At 48.8% G+C, this 19,855-nt stretch overlaps 1 protein-coding gene across 9 annotated transcripts in view; it reads left to right on the top strand.

Moving 5' to 3' along the window:
* Nucleotides 1-13,818, top strand: part of BCOR (BCL6 corepressor) — an 86,862-nt gene extending 73,044 nt beyond the window's left edge. For 5 of the 9 annotated variants that reach the window (XM_033408510.2, XM_033408511.2, XM_004281346.3 and 2 more), the window contains 9 exons: nt 47-307; nt 651-995; nt 1,591-1,916; nt 2,247-2,501; nt 7,385-7,551; nt 8,718-8,863; nt 9,276-9,353; nt 9,556-9,712; nt 11,176-12,333. In XM_033408510.2, the coding sequence (XP_033264401.1) occupies nt 47-307; nt 651-995; nt 1,591-1,916; nt 2,247-2,501; nt 7,385-7,551; nt 8,718-8,863; nt 9,276-9,353; nt 9,556-9,712; nt 11,176-11,467 (2,027 nt within the window). In that variant the 3' untranslated portion in view covers nt 11,468-12,333. Of the gene's footprint in view, nt 1-46; nt 308-650; nt 996-1,590; nt 1,917-2,246; nt 2,502-7,384; nt 7,552-8,717; nt 8,864-9,275; nt 9,354-9,555; nt 9,713-11,175; nt 12,334-12,889 lie in introns of those variants that run through there. The other 4 variants (XM_004281347.3, XM_033408517.2, XR_004477781.2 and 1 more) reach the window with 3 other exon arrangements.
* The last annotated feature ends 6,037 nt before the right edge of the window (nt 13,819-19,855 follow it).

The following is a 19,855-nucleotide window of genomic DNA, read 5'->3' as shown; positions in this document are numbered from 1 at the left end:
TGGTGACCTGTGTTCCCTCCTTTCCGGGTTGTCTCCTCTCCCCTAGGCGAGTATAGTGCTGGAAACAAACACGACCCCTTCGAAGCCCCAGAGGACAGAGATCTTCCCGGGGAGAAGTACTTCATGGACACGGAGCCTGCCAGCGAGCCCCCCACCGACCAGGCGGCCCCGGACGTGCCACGCAGCCCCACCCTCCGGCTGGACAGAAAGCGCAAGGTCTCTGGCGACAGCAACCACACCGAGACCACTGTGGAAGAGCTCCCGGAGGACTCTCTGCTGAAAGCCAAGCGGAGACGGGTCTCCAAAGGTGAGCTCGGTTTGGCTTCGGGCCCGCAGGGCACCCCGCGGAAGTCCTGGAGCGGAGCAGTGGAAAGTTCCAGTCCCACCCTGGAGCCCTGGGGGAGCCACTCACACCTCCCCACCCCACCCCCACCCCACCCCCCACCCCCCCAAAGCCAGGTGCCGGGGCTGGAGCCCAAAGATGGCCAAAGACAAGTAGGCCCCCTCCCGAGACTTGGTGACAAGTTCCAGCCAACACAGTGACCACACCCCCTCCCCTCCCCCACCCCTCTTAGTGATGTGTAAGACAGTTTGTTCCCCCCCACCCCCCGGGGGGCTTCTTCATTAATTTGTAGTTATTTCTCCATTAGATGACTGGCCTGAGAGGGAAATGACAAACAGTTCCTCTAACCACTTAGAAGAGCCACATTGTAGTGAGCTGACCAAGCTGAAGGTGTGCATTGAATTAACAGGGCTCCATCCCAAAAAGCAACGCCACTTGCTGCACCTTAGAGAACGGTGGGAGCAGCAGGTGTCGGCAGCAGAGAGCAAACCTGGCCGGCAGGGCAGGAAGGAAGTGACCCAGGCGGTTCAGCCTGCGGTCACCCCCCAGGGCAATAGCATCTCCGAAGAGAAACCTGGCAGGAAAAGGGCAGAGGCCAAAAGCAACAGAAGCTGGTTGGAGGAGTCAGTTAAACACACTGGCAATGAACAAGGTACGCACGGGGCGGGGGGCGCTCCTGGAGGGTGGATCACCCGCCCTCTGTGGGAAACGGCCCTGGAGGGGACCTGAGCGCCATCCAAGTTGACAAGAGTAGCGTGTGGCGAGCGGGGAGTTCTCTTCATGAGGTCCTTTCAGCCTGCACACTTCCTTATGGAATGTACAGTGAGGCGGGAGCTCGGCTTCCTCATTACCCAGCCCGCGGCTGGGCAGGAAGGGAAGTCTTGGGTGACCCCGGGCGCTTGTCGGCGTCCTCTTTCCAGCCTCAGGCTGTCCCCAGTCACCCTGTCCCGAGCACCCAGGCCCCCCACGGGTGGGGATGGGAGCGCACGAAGGGCTGGCTTCTGCCCTCTCTTGCGGCCCTTTGAAGCACCTTGCCATTTGGCGTTTCGTGGGTTAAGCTATTTGCCGGTTGAATGTGGGATAATTAAAATATTAATGCTTTGAAAACATAATTGGTGTATCTTTAAAAACTGAAGCCGCTCCAATGATCAGTGCTAACAATGGGCTTTTCTTTCCTCACTGGCTACAACTGTGTAACGCCCGCTTCTTCTCCCCCTGCCTCCCGCCCTCCCCCCCTGTGGATTCAGCCTTGCCTGTGTTCTCCGGCTCTCCGCCCGTGAAGGGCCTTTCATCCACCAATGCAAGCGGCCGAAAGCAGACTCAGCCAGGCTGCACGCCAGCCTCAGGACTGCCTACCAAACATGACCAAGTTAAAGAAAGCCAGAAGACAGATGTGGTGTGCATGGACGTCGAAGAGGACTGCCAGGCCACGTCCCTGCTGCAGAAATACACCGACAACAGCGAGAAGCCATCCGGGAAGCGACTGTGCAAAACCAAGCATCTGATCCCTCAGGAGCCCAGGCGGGGCTTGCCGCTGCCAGGGGACTACTACGTGGACAATGCCGATGGCAAGGTACCTCTTGCCCCCGGCTCTCCCCCGCCCCCCGGGCCCGTGCGAGCACAGCCCGCCTGCCTACTTCTCTGCTTCTGGGGACAAAGCTTTCCTTTTCCTGAACCCCTCCCCCAAGAACGTCACTGCCCTTTCCTAGGGGACCTGTCTCCTGGGTGGTGGTGAAGTTTCCAGCTAGTAAAAATGCAACCCCTTTCTCCCACCCCGCCTCCCCCAGACAGAGAGGAGGAAAAGTGCTTTCCTCCACTCAGGTTTGTAACTCAGGGAGGAGGGGAACCAGGCGGGTGGTGGAAGGACAGCCTGAAATGTGTGCGCTGTGTGGTTTCGTGATAGGTGACCGTCCGGAGATTTCGAAAGCGGCCTGAGCCCAGTTCCGACTATGATCTTTCGCCGGCCAAGCAGGACCAGAAGCCCTTGGACCGCTTGCAGCAACTGTTACCACCTTCCCAGGCCTCGCAGCTGACATGCTCGAGCTCCCCTCCAGAGACCACCCAGTCCCGCCCAATGCCACCGGAAGCGCGGAGACTCATCGTCAATAAGAACGCGGGCGAGACCCTCCTACAGCGGGCCGCCCGGCTTGGCTACGAGGTGAGCGTCCTTGTGGGTGCCCCGGATTCAGGATCCGCCGGCTGCTGCTCCTTGGGTGGGAGACGCACTGGCTGGGGATGGGGGGCGGGTCTCAGAGCCACGTGGCGGGCTGGGCTGGGCGTTCCAGCGGAACGTTTGTGTTGGCCCCCGCGCTCACACTGCCGACTCTTCGGTGGCTTGTTCAGTCGTGGTGTGAAAAGAAAGGCAGGCCTCTCTGATGTTCCGTTCACGTTCAGGCAGGTAGGCTGCTTCGGCCAGTCCGGCTCACTTATCTCTGATATAAAATCTGACCTAACCCAGGGCTTGGCGACCAGGGGAATTTTAATGAGCCCTTTTGGATCCCGAATAGCAAGAGAGAGAGTAGTTATTAGCTCTATTGGGTTACTTGTGCTGTTTGGGGCGGGGTGATGCCCCTGTGGGGTAGCGGGTGGGAAGTGTCTGTGCAGAGTAGGGGTGGGAGTGGGGCAGACCTGAGCAGTCTCTTTCTGGGAGGGCACAGGAGCCGAGGGCTGATGGGCGGGGGGGGGGGGGTGTTGAGCCTTGCACAGAACTCCCTGTCCACACCGCTGTATATCAACCCAGCACGGCTGATGACAGTGATAGTCTCTATTGCTAGAGCAACGTAGACAGAAAGATAGCCGATATCTTTCTAAGCCCGTGTGATCTGTAGTAACTCCTTTCACCCTTTTAACATCTTCACGTGGGAGTAACGAGTACTAGCCCACTCTCGGATGAGGAAACTGAGCCCCAGAGGGGTTAGCTGATGCCCGTACAGGTAGCAATCCAGCAGTACTGCACAGCCCACCACTCCCCACCACGCTTCTCGCCAAGACTGGCTCACATTGGAGTTGCCCTTTTTACAGTTCAAAACCTCTGTGAGACAGATTACTCCCTCTGCCCTGTGCAGTTCCCCCACCATACTTGTCAGTAGGAATTGTGATGTAATAGCCCACAGGGCAAAGGCATTTTTTTGTGCTGGCATCAGCCCTCTGGGAGTTGAATGGTGACAGTAAAATGCGGCTCAGCAGGCTGAGGGTGGAGGTGTGGACAAGCACTGGGGCGGCAGGACCCAGGCTGGCCCGGAGCCCTGGCACCCACACCCTCAGCCAGCTCTGTGCCCCTGTTCCCCGTCTCCCCGCCCCGCCCCCGCCACCGTCCATAGTGCCGTGAGCCCTTCGAGGTGAGCCTGCCTTGGCCCTAAGGCATGACTGTGGGCGGGAAGTTGGAAGCTCTAGGGCTATGCTTAGTTTGGGGGGGTTTTTTTGGTCGTTGGTTGAATGTGCTGTTGTTTATATCTACACGTCTCTTGGAGACCTCTCCACTAGCTAGAGAGCACTTCCTGGTAGTTAGCACGGTTACTTGGAGGTGAAGTCCAAGGAGCGCGCAGTTGGTTTCCCAAGAGCCGAGAGCAGCAGCGCCTAGGAGGACAGAACAGACAGACGTCGCACAGAGTGCTGAGCTAGACCCCCCGTGGTTGAGAAAATAGACTCCTTGCTTCCAGCAAACGCTGGAGGTGGGGGGGGAGCCCCCTAACCCCAACTTTTGGGTTAGGGTTGAGAAAACAGATTCCCGCTTCCAGCAAATGCTGGAGATGGGGGGGGCGGGGTGCTCCTGCACACGCCGTGGAGGGCGGGGCTCCTAGCCCCACCTGTGAACTTGGCATCATTTCCAGCAGTCTCCCTTTGGGACCAGAGACCTCAGAAGACCCTCGTTGGTCCTCTAAGACAGTTTCCATTTCGGTTTGGTGGGTCTGAGGCCTGGACCAAGGGGCACTTGATCCATACTTTTTCAGGCTACCTGGCCTTTGATCGCACAGGAAGCCTTGGGAATGTTTATGGTCGGATTTGGTTTTTTCTTCAAATGTAAATTTCAATATGTAGATTACACAGATCACCAGTTTTGATGCTGAACGTTGTGACAAGTAGATGAACGCTTTCAACTTTGAATCCAACTTTCTGGGATTTCTCTGGGCAGAATTTTAAATGTTGGGATGATGGCCCAGTTGGGAGATGGGGCAACTTAAACCTTTTAAAATTGAAGGACAGTTTGCTTAACCAGATAAGGGGGCGGTTCGGGAGGGTTTTCCTGAAGTTTTGTCTTCAGCATTCTTGGTGGTTTTCTTCTGCTTAGCCAAAGATACCATGTGCAGTATAAAGGCGGTCTGAGCTTTATGTCGTGATAATCTGGTTCTGGAAGTCTAGAAACACACTCTGGCTTCAGATCCGCGTTCAATAGATCACTTGCGTGGCCAAAGACCTCAAACCTTTCCCTCCCGGGAAAAAGGCTTCTGTTTCTTAGGCTAAAACGCCAGTGTGCGACCACGTGCTTGTGCCTTTAGCGGTGATGGTTAAATTTTCTATGAATTGAATAAATCATGTTTTTTAAAAAGTTAATGAGGCATTTAATTAATTAACAACGTCGGGTTTATGGCCTTTATGGTTACATTTTGCGGGTAATGGCATTCGGCTTATAGCCGCTTAACAGACGGTTGTCCAACAAAAGCAGTTTGATTTTGCTTGGGAATGGGTGGGCTGCCCTTCAAACACTCCCGTTTATTTCTAGCGGAGAAAATAAACCAAGAAATGTGTTGCGTAGACAGACTCGCCCCACCTCTTCACCTTTCAGTTAGAGAAACTGTTGGTGATGACGGTTGCCATCCATTTAGACGCCATCACCCTCCTAGCTAGGAGAGTGTAGTTAGCCCACTTGACCCCCAACAGAGAAGGCCTGTGGGATGCTCGTCACAGCTGGATTGCATCCCTCTAACTGGGGCCCTCTTGGGCCTTTTGAATCTTCCCAGCTGACCAGGTACCAAAGACCTGAGTTATAGGTCTAGTACTTCACGTTAATTGAACTTGGGGTTTAATACCTCTGGGCCTCAGTTTCCAAGTGTTGAATGAGGAGGATAGTACTACCTTCCTTTCCTGATATCTCCTGGGTTCCCGTGGGTGACAGAAGACGTGGTATCAACGTGGTTGAGTTAGGACAGCCCGTGGCAAAAAGTCTGACCTGGCCGTGGGGCTACTGCTGCCTTTGCTGCCATCTTCCAGGAGGAGAAGAGAGTTGACTTACCCATCAGCTTGGACGGTCTTTCGTTTCTAGGTACCCTTGAATCGGCCCTAGCAGTGATGAAGGTTTCCAGGTGAAGGCCATGATTGTCACAGCAAATAAACCCAGGGTTGAGTAAATTGATCTGTGCACAGCAGTTGGTGGCGTTCAGACCTGATCCCAGAGCCACGTGACAGGGCCTCTCCCTGGCTGGGGCACACAACTCATTAGCTTGCAGCCGTCCACTCAAGTCTGGCTGGTGAGGGCCTGCTGAAAGAGCAGCAGCTTCATGCGGTATCCTGGATACCAGGGCTCGGGGCAGGTGGCCTGGGAGCCCAGAGGATTGTGGGCTTTACGGCAGGTTGGGATCTGAGCGGAGAAACGCATTCGTGGGCGTGCCTTTTCTCTTCCTCCTCTTGTTTTGGAAGGGAGCTGCCGCAGTGACCTGAAGTAACAGGGCACTGATGGCCAGGTTTACCAGCATGCCCCATTAGGTTCACGTGGTGAGCAAATGGAACATTCTGGTTCGCTCCCAAGTGAGTGGCCACCTTTGATTGGCGTGTCCTCCAAAGGGCATAAAAGGTTTCACAAAAAAAAAAAAAAAAAAAAAGGTTTCACAGAACCCATCTCGCACTTACGGGCGGCTAGAATGACCCCTGTTTTAGGTTTAACAGATGAGTTGCCTGAGAGATGTCACAAGGAGGCCTGCTCTGACCCCATCCCATCCCCCCTTACCCAGCCGACCGTGTGTTGGGCCACATGCAAGTTCTGCCTACTCCCAGCTCTCAGAACCTGACAGCTCTCTGCTGGGCATGACTTAACCAGTATAAACAGTATAACGTATTTTCTGGTGGCAGACGTTTTCGACGTGTTTGAAAACTTTCTTAAGGTGATAAAACATTGAATAAATTACTGCTCTGCTTACTGGGAGTGGCTCATATTAATATTTTAACAAGCCAAAGAAATAAGATTAAGAACAGTGATTCTGATGCACAGCGTTGACGCAGAACACCTTCGGAGCGGGGGAGGGTGAACGTTTTATTTGATTCTTAAAATGTGGACGTTGCAGCCTGTGGTATAGCAGGTTCCTGTCATTAACTTGAGTAAATACGAAAATATTAGACTGATTCTGCCCCGAGAAGCTGGAGTGAAGCAAAATACAGGGTGGGCTTATTGGAAGCATTTTGTGTCATTCCTCGAGGATGGAGAGAGAGAGCTTCTCTTTAACTCTACTTAACATACAAACAAGAGCGTCTGAGGCCCAGGTTCTGATTTGGGGTCTTAACAGGGGGCGCGAAGATGTAGCCAACCTGGGTGTCCCTCCTCGAAGCTGGGCATGTTCTCTGGCTGACTTACGCTCTCTTTAAGCGTTGGTCGGCCATACTTTGATCTAAACTTGTGTTATCACCCACTGCCACCGACTGAACGGACCCATCAAGTGAGGATGGTCTGTGCTTGGCGATGTGGCATCTAAGATGTTAGCAGCCGTGACACCTCTGTACCGGTCACGTCGGCCCCTGGGCTGAGGGCTTTCGACGCTCTCCGAATGCGTCCTCTCAGCAGCCCTGTGGACGCTTGGAGAAGTTCAAGGGGAACTTGCCCATGGCCAGGCCACTGGTGCAGCAGAGCCTTAGACAACACTGTCTGCATCTCCAAGCCCTTCGCACGCACTCTTGCCCCCCACCAAGATGCCTGCCGCCTGCCCGCGCCATGGTGGGCTTTTGGACCCACGGATGTATGCCTTTGAAAGTGGGCACCGCCAGCCTATGGAGAGGTCACCCTTGTAAGGTTCACTGTATGGTGGTCTGATGGCATCTCCTCTCCTCTCCCTGTAGGAAGTGGTCTTGTACTGCCTGGAGAACAAGATTTGTGATGTGAACCACCGCGACAACGCGGGTTACTGTGCCCTGCACGAGGCTTGTGCAAGGGGTTGGCTCAACATTGTACGACACCTCCTTGAATATGGCGCCGATGTCAACTGCAGTGCCCAGGATGGAACCAGGTCTGTGGCGGTCTTGCTCTTGGCCTGGCCCTGCTGGGGCGTAGGCAGCGGTTCTCAGGGTGTGCGGGGAACCCCAGAAGGAAAGATGGAGAGTGAGTGCCATGTAAGCACACTGAGGGCGGAGTCCTCTAGAATGGAATCGGACAGATCTTTCTGGCAAATTTCCATAGAACTTTAAAACTTTGTGACGCTGTTATTGCAGGGACAGAAGTCCCTGAAAATGTTGGGCCTGCCTGAATAATCTTTTAAGACCCTGGACTCTCCACCAGCGTCTGTTGAATCACAATATTTAAAATATACGTGAGTTGAAAGTGCTCGGAGTACAGACAGGTCCAATGGCGACTGGCTTGATAGGACCTGCCGTGTCCACCCACATCCCCGGGCCTGGCCCCCACTCTGTCCTTGACCTCGGTTTAGTGGCCAGAGGCCCAGGTCTGAGTCAGCCCGAGCATCTTCCTGGTTGTGCCTGGGATGCTACCACGAGGCAGGGCACTGGTGCTTTCCTGACAGTCATAAAATTAGCAAAACCGAAAGGTATTGGGTGGTTCACGGTTTCCAAATAGCATTCTTTCTGGATGGGACTGCGGACAGTGCTCCTGACCCCAGCGGACACAGGCAGGAGGACTCTGTACCCTCCTGAGGACTTGCCCTGCCTGTCGACTGCTTCTGGGCGAGAGGGTTGATCTCTCATCTCCAAGTTGGTTTCAGGAGAGGTTCCGCTTTGCCCCTAGTTTCTTTTACAAACTGCACTTTTTTTCGTTTTGTTTGTAATGGTATAACGATTGCTTCTCGTATGGGCTTCCGTGATGCTGCGATTCTCCCCCCCACCCCGCCGTAAGTTATCTTCTTACAGTCTGTCACTATTTAAGTTCATTGGAAACGTTCTCATCGTGGCCTGAGTTCCTCCTTGGACTGTGCATTTGCATTTAAGAATTAGGCCTGAGATAGTCCCTTCACCTGTCCCGTAAAGGGTTATGTGTCGAACTAACAGAGTCACGGGCCAGTCACAGTGCCTCCGTTCCCTTCGTGGAATGGCAGTGACCGTACACTCGCCTCCTCGGTGAAATAGCGCGCCTACAAGGCTTGGCCGCACACGCTCGATTTGGCCCTGCGTCGCTAGAAGCACGCGTCGCGTGCACAGGTGTAATGCCCCGCACCTCTCCTAGGCCTCTCCACGATGCTGTCGAGAATGATCATCTCGAAATTGTCCGCTTGCTCCTCTCCTATGGTGCTGATCCCACCTTGGCTACATACTCAGGTAGAACCATCATGAAAATGACCCACAGCGAACTTCTGGAGAAGTTCTTAACAGGTATGACGGAGATCAAGAAACGGTCTTGTTCAAGCCTCTAGACGGTGACTTCGCAGCCTTTCACCTGGCTTCCCCCTAGCCCCACCCCCCCGTTTACCCTAAGTGACACTTTACCGGGAAAAGTGGCCTCACGTTAGTCTGTCAAAGAAGAGATGCATACTTTGAGTTTGGCAAGGGAGTGCTGGAAGACTCCTAGCTAGCCAGGCTAGCTTTTGTTTGGCAGGCTGGGGCGCTGAGACGGGCAGTCCCTCAGGGAGGTGGGTGGACGCGTGGGTAGGTTTCAGTCAGATACCCGGAGGCGTGTGCAACACCAGCCCCAGCGTGAGGCGTTCCCGAACTCCAGCAGCGTTTGCCTCTTGCCAGCAGGCGTTATCTTGTTTCTCTCTCTCCCTCTCTCCCCCCTTCTCTCCAGACTATTTAAACGACCTGCAGGTTCCTGATGACTATGACCCCAGTGGCTCTTGGGAGTTCTACGGCAGCTCTGTGTGTGGTGAGCAGCCTTGTTCGTTTCATTTGGGCGGGATGTGCGCGAGTTACAGAACGTTTCTCTCTGGTGCGGGCGAGGGCCTGCGGGGGTGGTGGTGCTGTGAGCAGGGCTCACTCGGGAGATAATTTTTCCAGGGTCCTTTTTGGAGAACAGCTGGAATCGTGCTCCAGCTCACTGACCTCTCTCTTGTTTGCCTCCCGGATAGAACCAGATGATGAAAGTGGTTACGATGTTTTAGCGAATCCCCCAGGACCGGAGGACCAGGATGACAGCGACGAGGCCTATGGTGACCTATTCGAATTTGAATTTTCCGAAAGCCCCCTTTTGCCATGTTACAACGTCCAGGTGTCCGTCGCTCAGGGGTGAGTGTGGCCAGCGTGTGGTGGAGAGCCAGCCCAGCTGCTCTATGGGGTGGCAGGAGTTAGAAATCCCCTTCAGCAGATGAAGGTGGATGGGTGGGGGGTGAGTGAATTCCTCACCAAGTGTCCACCGACCTCACATAATGCAGTAGAGCTTTTCCAGAAAAGTGTCGGGGATGGGAGGGCTCCCCAGCAAACTGCCTTCATTGGAACACACCCCTAGGGCCCAAAGGACGCGGGAGTCAGTGACTGGAATTGCACAGTTTCAGTCACTAAACTCTTGGGGAAGGGATCCTCCCCAAACGGCTACCGTAGGGGCCTTCCAAGGCGCGTGAGGTCCACGGGGCGATACTGATGTACCCTCTTCTCGTATAAGATTAGAGAAAGCCATACGTGGCACCTGGGATCTTATGTGTCTTCAGATTTGCTTAGATCGAGTCTTGTCCCCACGGTCGGGCCGCTGTGCCCCATGACCAACCCTTCGGAGTGAACACGTCAGGAGACCTTGCTCTGCTGTGTGTTGACCCCGGGGCCTAAGGAGTAGCGTCCTCCTTGGACTCTGAGGCTGGGAACGTGTCTGCCTTTGTGGTGACATTCTATTCGGGACGGAGGTCATAAAGCGTGGCAGGGCACCAGGAAGGATTGCACCGCCTCCCTTCTCGAAGGAGCCTCACTCCCGGAAGCATTGAGGGGCGGGCTGGAGGTGTGGGAAAGGAAGGGAAAGCCAGGGGACCTCAAGTGAGGGCCGGAGGGGAGGAGAGATCAAAGAGGTGTTTGCCATCTCCCTTGGGTTGGCATACAGACTGGTTTTCCCCAGTAAGTTTTCCCCAGTGCACTTACTTGGAGAGGGGTGACCTGAGCTGTGACCAGAGCCAGGGCAGCACCGGGGTGGCCTGCAACGAGGCTCGTTCAGGGACACTGCTCCTTCTTTTGTCTAAGTTGGCTGATCCGCCCTAGATGGTCTCTTAACACATGCACACGAGTCCAGAGTTCCCCCCCTAGAAGTAGATCTTCCGGGCTTCCCTGGTGGCGCAGTGGTTAAGGATCCGCCTGCCAATGCAGGGGACACGGGTTCGAGCCCTGGTCCGGGAAGATCCCACATGCCACGGAGCAACTAAGCCCGTGCGCCACAGCTACTGAGCCTGCGCTCTAGAGCCCACGAGCCACAGCTACTGAAGCCCGTGCGCCCAGAGCCCGTAACAAGAGAACCCACCGCAGTGAGAAGCCCGCTCGCCACAACTAGAGAAAGCCCGTGCGCAGCAACAGACCCAACGCAGCCAAAAATAAATAAATAAATAAAATTTAAGAAGAAGTAGATCTTCTAAGGCCAGTGAGAAGTGGGGTGGGGGTGGGGTAATCAAAGTGGAAGTAACGGGCCCTTTCACCGCCAGGAGACGGGTAGTTCATAGTTGGGAGCGCTTCTAATTTTGCCGGAAACTCAAACCACTGTCCTTTCTCTGGTGCAGGCCTCGGAACTGGCTGTTGCTGTCAGACACGCTCAAGAAATTGAAAATGTCCTCCCGCATATTCCGCTGCAATTTCCCAAATGTAGAAATTGTCACCATTGCGGAGGCCGAGTTCTACCGGCAAGTGTCAGCAAGTCTCTTATTCTCTTGCCCCAAAGACCTGGAGTCCTTTAATCCGGAAAGTAAGGAGCTCTTAGATCTGGTGGAGTTCACGAACGAGCTTCAGACTCTGCTGGGCTCATCCATGGAGTGGCTCCACCCCAGCGACATGGACTCAGACGACTACTGGTGAGCTCGCCGGGGCCCGCCGTGTACAGTGTGTCATAGTGTTAATCCTTGTGCATATGTGTCATAATAGGACTATTTCTGTAAAGAAAGGACACTATTACATATGAAATATCTCTTCTTTATATAAGAGACACGACTCCAGTCGGAAGGACTTAGAAACATGTTTTTTCTTTTTAAACTTTTAAGTCAGTTTTTATGAAGTTGTTATAATGTTTCTTTACTTTTCAATGCACACATGCTTTGGGATATGTTTGTTTTTACTCGGAACAATTGTTTCTTTTCTTTTTTAAGGAGAAAAAAAAATAAGGAAAAGGAGCTCCACACTTTGACTTAATTTCGTACAAAGCTCCGACGACAGAGGCCATAACTGTTGAGAGTGTGGTCAGAACCGTGTGGTTGGTTTGGGGGGTTGAATTCGGGGAAGGCACTTGGCGACGTTGTAACTTTATGTTTTGTTTACAGAGTACCTGCTCAGGCCAGGTCAATGCTATTGGATGTGATCCAGTAGTGTGTAATATAAATTCAAACCATATCCACACACAACAACTAATTGTATGAAACTTTTATATCCTAATTTAAAAGCTGTGAAATTAGTTTTCACGCATCAAACCGGATTGTTTATATGTTTAAACATTTTATGCTCTTATTTAAAGAAGACTTTGAGCTATTTTTTTCTGTACCCTGTAAAATACTGAAAACTAACATAATATGTTGAAGTTGCTTGAAATTGTACATAAAACTAAAATTTTCTGAATTGTGTGTTTATGTTTGAAATCTGTGTTTTAACTTTGTAAGTAAATTCTCTGCCTTTGTATTTATATTTTACAAAAATTTTCTTAAAAGGCAATAAACCTGTTGAGGAAAGGAGAAGATTGAAGTACCTTGTTTCCTATGTATTTTCCTAAAACATTACTGTTGTCACAATTTTTTTTAAAGCGGTGTTGACGGTCGGTTCCCCATAGATAACTTTAGGGCAATTTATAGTCTCTATGAACTGAAACAGACTAGAGGATTTCAGGGGAGTGAGACTCTGAAGACAATTTGAAGTTCTATCCTGAAAACTCAATTCATAGACATATATGTTAATGTTTCTCAGATCCTTCTCAACCCTGTCTCCTCTGATGCCCTAGCAGGCTTTTACATTGCCTTTGACCCTGATGGACTACAGTAGCTTCATCATGGCCAACCCTTTATCTTTAGGAAGACTTTTTCCAGAAACAAGACTTTCATTGTGTCACTTCTCCCTCCAGACCTCGTGTTTTTCTGTTACCTTTTAACATGAAGTCCAAACCCGCTTGGCCCAGTAGTCAAGGCTTGTAGTTTTGACCACTCAGCTACTCTACTGCTCTTACTTCTTGCAGCAGTATCCCTGTTGGGTACTATCAATTTCCATCCTACATCCTTTTAATTCCTTCTTTCATTGCAGAGGCTAGAAACCTGAACACCACTAGACTCCCTTGCCGCTAGGATTCTGAATGGTCGGTTTGGAAGGCAGAGCGAGGTAGAGGCATCTTCCTGCTCTACTGGCTGCTGGTAAGAAGGGTTAGGGAGACATGCTGGCCAGTTTTAGTGACTTGACCAGCCTTCCAACACTGGGTCTTCAGCTTTGTGGGTAATGAGACGCAGTAGTGATTGTGGTGATGCCTGGATGACGACCTCAGCAGACTGTTCTTAAATCCAGTGGTTCCGGTGTCATCCCCGATTCACATTCCTCTAGCCCAGCATCTGATTCCTTGTATCAAGTCCACTCGGGATCAGGATGCCCTTAGCGCTTGTCAGTCTTGCAATGAACCCTGAGAACACCTAGGCAGAGTAGACGGAAGGGGCCACGGCGATGATGTACTGGAGTGGGGTTGTAAGGTATGCAGAGGGAGGGGACCTGCAAGCTCTGTGACCTGGCAGGTGGGAAAAGTGAGCCATGTTTGGGAATGGGGAAACCCAGCACTGTCAGAGGTGGAAATGAGAGAGAGCCCATTGTTGGTGAGTACCAAATTATGCTTGGGCTGTATCCTGAAGACAAAAGGGAACCAACAGTGTTCTTGATTTACTAATTTTTTGATCATAAACAAGTACACTTTCATCGCTTTAAAGAAAAATCCCAGCATTTCAGAAATAGAGGTTCTTGTCATCCCAAGCCAACCCTTCCTCCCATTCCCCACTCCGGAGTTAAAACCAGTGTTCACAGTTTGCTGAATATTGTTTATTAGGAAGTCATCTGACACAACAGGAGAGAAAGACAAAGTAAATAGCAAGACCTGAAGAAATGATCGAAACGAAAGAATACCAGTGAGCCTGAACTTCTATAGGTAACGAGGAGCTCCTAAGAGCCCAAATAAAAGCAACGAAAAACTCCAAGTTACTTCGCTGTTTGTATTTGTGCTGGCAGTACGGGGGGGGGGGGGGCCCGAGACCAACTGAGGTTCTATCCTGGATGAAGGTCATTTTATTAATAAAGCCAAGAAAATAAGTGAGAGCCACAGGTTTAAGGGGTGCAGGGGAAGTAAGTAATGGGCTCAGTTTAGGAGACATTTCAGGTTGTGGTTTATGCGGCTGGAGGAGCTGTTGTTGAGTCAGAACATTTATTGTAAGAACCATCAGGGTGTTAGAAAACGTGGACAGAGAATAACTAGGGTATCTGACCCAGGGTATAGATGAGCTGCCCATGGCCTAGAAAAGTTTGGATGTCAAGGAATTCCCCATGGGTAAAGAGGAGGTACCATAGGTGTAGACGCCCCCGCCCCCTGCCCCCCCCAATGGGAGCAGAGGGAGTGCACCCGCTGGGTGTAGAGGAGCTGTCCACAGTGAAGATAGGGTATAAATGAGGTCATACTGGCTGCAGCGGGCTCCCAGGTATAGATTCGCTCATACTGCTTACCAAGGTGGAGAGTAGAAGTATGGTTCTTCTGAAGGTGCCTCTAAAGGTCAAGGTCATTCCCTTTGTCTGGTCCTACCTCCTGGCTACAATGTGGTTGGGACCGCTATAGCCACAGCACCCACCCTGGACCATGAAGCATGGAAGTCAAGCACTCAGTGTATTTGGAGGAGCCTGGGTACCTGAGGACCTAGTGGCACAGAGCCACCATACCAGCTCTGCCCTGCTCTGCCTGCCTTTTTATGTTTGAGAAAAATAAACAGTTCTGTTGAAGCCACTGTTATTTTGAGTTTTTCTACGACTCCCACCAAATCTGATCTTAATATGCTTATCATCTGTGTGCACTTGGGCATCTTCCTCTTTCAGCCTCATCAAATTGGCCCAAGAGTGTAACAGCAAAGGAGTGAAAACACCCAAATCACCATCAGCCGGGCCCTGTCTGAAGTAACAGTGGTACATCTGCACAGTGGGTACTGTGCAACTGTCCAAGGAATTGAGAGCTAGCTCTAAATTGCTTTAGAAATGGTTACCTCTGGGTGAAGAAGAACAAGGTGCCAGGAAAAGGGGTGGAAACTTCACTTCTCTGAATGTTCTTATAATATCGATCTGACTTTAGAGTTTCAATAATTATAAACCAAAAGCAATGTCAAATCAAAAAGCAAAATGAAACCAACCTTAACTATCCAGTCAGAAGCATAACCACGTGGAAAGGAACTACTTCAAGTGACTTTAAAACACAACAAAGTGATTGTATAATCCCTTGCCCTAAGGACAAAAAAGTACAGAAACGGTTTAGATTATTTTCACTAATCCTATCCTTGGCGATAGTGTCAGCATTGTTACGCTGTCCTGTTTGTGTCCTGAGATGAAGCAAAAAGTATTTGGCATGGTTGAGATCTGGGATTTTTAGCATGGGAGAAAGGAGATGCAAATATAGGATTGGTGAGCTTAAATAGAAATTGTGTAGTCCTTGGGAATTCCCTGGCAGTCCAGTGGTTAGGACTCCATGCTTTCACTGCTGAAGCTGCGGGTTCGATCCCTGGTTGGGGAACGAAGATCCCGCCAGCCACGTGGTGTGGCCAAAAAAAAAAGAAACGAAAAGAAAAAGAAATTGTGTAGTCCTGAACTTGAATTGGAAGTATCAGTATGCACTCATGATGAATTTAAAAAAAAAAAAAAAAAAAGGTTTCCTTCTGTCCACTGAAAATGCTTAGAAATAATAACTAATAGAAATGAGCACCACCAACTCCCAGACTGTGGTTTCTAAATACCTTTTCTCACTAAAGAGAATTGAGGTTCCTTTGAGAAACGGTTGATCCCAGTGAGAGTTGGCAGGGAGTGTGGACATACACAATACAAGCTGGTAGGGCTGTGTCAGACTCAGTAGCCAACTTGGAGAAGCCCCTATAAATATGGGCCACTTTTAGCATCAGTGAGGATAACTGCAAAGAATATAAAGTAGTTCCCTACCCCAGCCCCCACATCTGCAGTTTCGCTTTCTGAGGTTTCAGTTACCGACAGTCAACCTGGGTCCGAAAATATTACATGGAAAATTCCGGAAACAATTCATAAGTTCTAAATTGTGCACCGTCCTGAGTAGCATGATGAAATTTTGCTCCGTCCTGCTCAGTCCTGCCCAGGACGTGAATCGTCCCTTTGTCCAGCTTATCCACGCTGCATATGCTACCTGCCTGTTAGTCACTTAGTAAGCAACTGGGTCATCAGATCAACTGTCGCGGTATCGTAGCCCCTGGGTATAGGGTTTGATACTGTCTGCAATTTCAGGCATCCACTGGGGGGTCTTGGAACGTATCCCCCATTGATAAGGGGGGAGTATGGTAAACATTAAATATGTTCAAATCCGCGAGTTCGTGATGAATGGTATATATAAAACAAACTCATGGATCTCTTTGGAGGGGTGATAGGGAAAACCTCATCATTTGAAACTGGCAAATATAGGAGGAAAAATGAAGCATTTCCCTGCCTTTCCTACATGAAATGTTTTGCTTTACAACAGTATTACAGCCAATATAAGGTGTTACCAGGTTACAACCCTTAATGAAATAGTAGATCCAGGCAATGACCATTCATGAATGCCAACATTACCGAAAATAGAAAGAAAACACGAAAAGGAACAACCAGGTATTCTGAGCCTCCTGATAAGCAAACACTTCACCTCCTATGAAGTAGTCTTGCCAAAAAATTGAACCTGAAACTGATGAGCCTCCAGACCAGCGCTGCCCAATAGAAATATGTGAGTCACCTGTGTAATTTAGAATATTCTAATAACTGCATTTTTTATTTAGAGGTGTTTTGGGGTTTTGTTTCTTTTTTTAAGAGGGTTTTTTTTCTTTGATTGTTTTTGGCCATGTCACGCGGCTTATGGGATCTTAGTTCCCCAACCAGGGATTAAACCCGGGCCCTCAGCAGTGAAAGCGTGGAGTCTGAACCACTGGACTGCCAGGGAATTCCCTAGTAGCTACATTTTAAAAAGGGAAAAGAAACAGATGAAATTAATCTTAATATTTTAACTCAATATATGCAAAGCATTACCATTTCAACATGTTATCAATATAAAAATCGTTATTAACGAGATAGTTTACTTTTGTTTTTTTCTACTAAAACTTAAAAAAAATCCAATTTATATTTTATAGCACTTTTCAGTTTGGACTGGCCACATTTCAAGTACTCAGTAGCCACGTGTGGCAAGTGGCTACCATACTGGACAATGCACGTTTAGGATATATTTACAATTTACAGGAAATACAGGGGACAGAAGAACGTGTTAGGACATTATGGGGATGCATTCAGCAAAAGCCAGATTGAGGCTCTGTAAGGCACATGATTTGGTTTCTTCAAACTGTAAGTGGAAAAAAAAAAAACGGAGGGGGGAACCTATAGACTAAAAGAGGTTTAAGAGAAATACCAACTGCAAAATACGGATCTTAGAGTCCAGTTTGAACAGACAAACTAAAAAAAGAAAATATTCGTGAAAAACACGGAAATAAGAACACTGAACATTTTTTTGGTAGAGGCCTTATCTTTTAATAATACATGCTGAAATATTTCTGGATGAAATGATAAGATATCTGGGATTTGCATCGAAATCATCCAGGAGGCGGGGGAAGGGGGAGGTATGTATAGACAAACAAGCCTGATCATCAGTGGGTAATTGTTGAAGTGGGCGATGGGTACATGGGGGGTTATTTGCACTATACTCTTCTACTTTGGGGTATATTTGAAATTTTCTACACTAAAAGGTTTTTGTTGTTTTTATTAATGAGCATCAATACTTGTCTTTCAGAGGTGTGAGGATTCAATGAGAGCACCAAGCACAGTACCCAACAGGTAGCGGGCACTAGATAAATGCTTAGATTCCCCTTTCTAAAAAGCTGGATACTTCAAAATAAATAAATAAATAAAAGGACCCTGGAATGATCCTGTCTCTTCACATACAATTTGTAAATTCCCGCAGATTAGATCTGTTTTCCGTATCTCTACCATCTGGTGATGACCTGGTCACTGGGAAAACTGGCAGAGAGAGAAATTACGGCAAATGCTAGTTCTCAATGGCAAAAGCTCAGTCAGGGGTGGCGCAAGAGTCTGTGTACACCTATTATATAGTTTTTCATGTTTGAAATATTCAAAAACAAAAATAGATGAATAAAGATAAACGCTGAATTCGAATATAAATAGGAACAAATGAAACTTTGTATCCCATTGACAACATTACCACACAGAGTATACATCCTTAGTGGAATATATTCTAAGGACAAACATAACTGCAAAGATATCATGAACTTTACTTAGCAGATCTCTTGTAGTGATGTTTGTATTGAAATTGTATTTTATAGGCATTATAAGATAGAGCAAATGATAAATACATTGGTAATTTTGGGAACTTCTGTGTGAGAAGGGAGGTATGAATATGGAATGTGCAGAAGGGAGAAAGAACCTTGTGATGTTGGATTTGAATTGTCAACTCGGTATTTAAACAAACACAAGCTCTGTCTGCCCACTAAAAGGGCCTGAAAAACATTAATACCCCAGTAGCAATGAACACATCCAGGACCAAGTTCTTGGTTTCTAAATACCATTCTCCACTATCAAGAACCAGGGGTTGCTTGAAAAAATGGCTGACCCTGAGTCTGTAACAGGGAACGTACAAGGTGAGCCTCACCCGTAGAGGAAGAGACTGGCATCATATGCCTCCCAACGTGGTGAATGAGAGTAAGAAGGACACAGCATCACCTCTGCAGCGTTCTTGTCAAAAGTTCGGAACCTGAATCCAATCATGAGGAAATGGATAAATCCAGAATGTGGGATATTGTGCAAGACAAGTGGCCTGGCTTTCTTTTATTTCTAGTTTTTAATCACTGCCATGAAAAACAAAAGTAGGAGGGAATGTTCTAGATTCGAGAAGATTGAAGAGACAAGACAATGAACTGCAATGCATGAACCTTGATAGTATCCTAGATCAGGGAAGAAATAGTTATAAAACACTTTTGACTAATAAATTGGATAATAAGCAAAACACAAGAACAACAACAAACCACTTTTGAGACTACTGGGGAAAATTTTAAACTCAATCTCATTGAGGTATAATTTAGATACAATAAAAGACACCCATTTTAAATGTATAGTTCTGTGAGTTTTGACAATTTTATACCCATGTAACCACCACTCCCAGTCAAGAATCTAAGTGCCTTTGTGCCTCTGCTTTCAACATTCCCCTCACCCCAGACAACCACTGATGTAGTTTCTATCACTACAGAGTCAATGGGGAAATTGAAATAAAAACCATAAATTAGAGGATATTATTGAATAAATGTAAATTTTCTCAGGAGTGATAATGGCGTTGCAGTTATGTAGGAAAATGCTCTTATTCTTGGGCGATGTATGCTAGGGTGTTTAGGGGTGAACTATCATGATGTCTGTAGTTCAGTTTCGAATGATTCAGCAAAAAGAGTATACACACACAGATAACAAAAGTATGGCAAAATAATAATTGGTGAATCTAGGCAAAGGGTATATTAAAGTGTTCGTTCAACTTTTTACAGGTTTGAAAAATTTCAAAATAATAAGTTTGGCGAGGGGGAAAGAAAAAAATGTAATTTTCATCTCAGACTTTTTCCAATGCCTCTCATAACTGCTTCCGCAGAGAGAGATGAAACGAAGACAGGTTAAAACATTCTTCTTCCTTTTCTGAAAGGTCTTAGGATTCTGTCACAAACAGAAGGCTCAAAAGGTTTTGCAGCCTCTCCCCACTAAGGCCCCTCCCAAAGTCCAGGTTCAGAGTTTGGGGTTTGGATTTGGGTCTGGTTTGGGGAGGGGGTGTCTCTCCCCCTCACACTGAAGTCACTCCATATCTTAGTCTGTTCAAGCTGCTATAAAAAAAAAGCCGTAGACTGGGGACGTTATAAACAACAGAAATTTCTTTCTCGCAGTCCTGGAGGCTAGAAGTTCGAGATCAGGGTATCTGCATGGTTGGGTTCTGGAGAGGGCCCTCTTCCGGGTTGC

Source organism: Orcinus orca, chromosome X (genome assembly GCF_937001465.1).
Source record: "Orcinus orca chromosome X, mOrcOrc1.1, whole genome shotgun sequence".
Lineage (NCBI taxonomy): Eukaryota > Metazoa > Chordata > Mammalia > Artiodactyla > Delphinidae > Orcinus > Orcinus orca.
The sequence above is the reverse complement of the archived record's forward strand: the minus strand, read 5'-3'. Positions and strand labels throughout refer to the sequence as shown.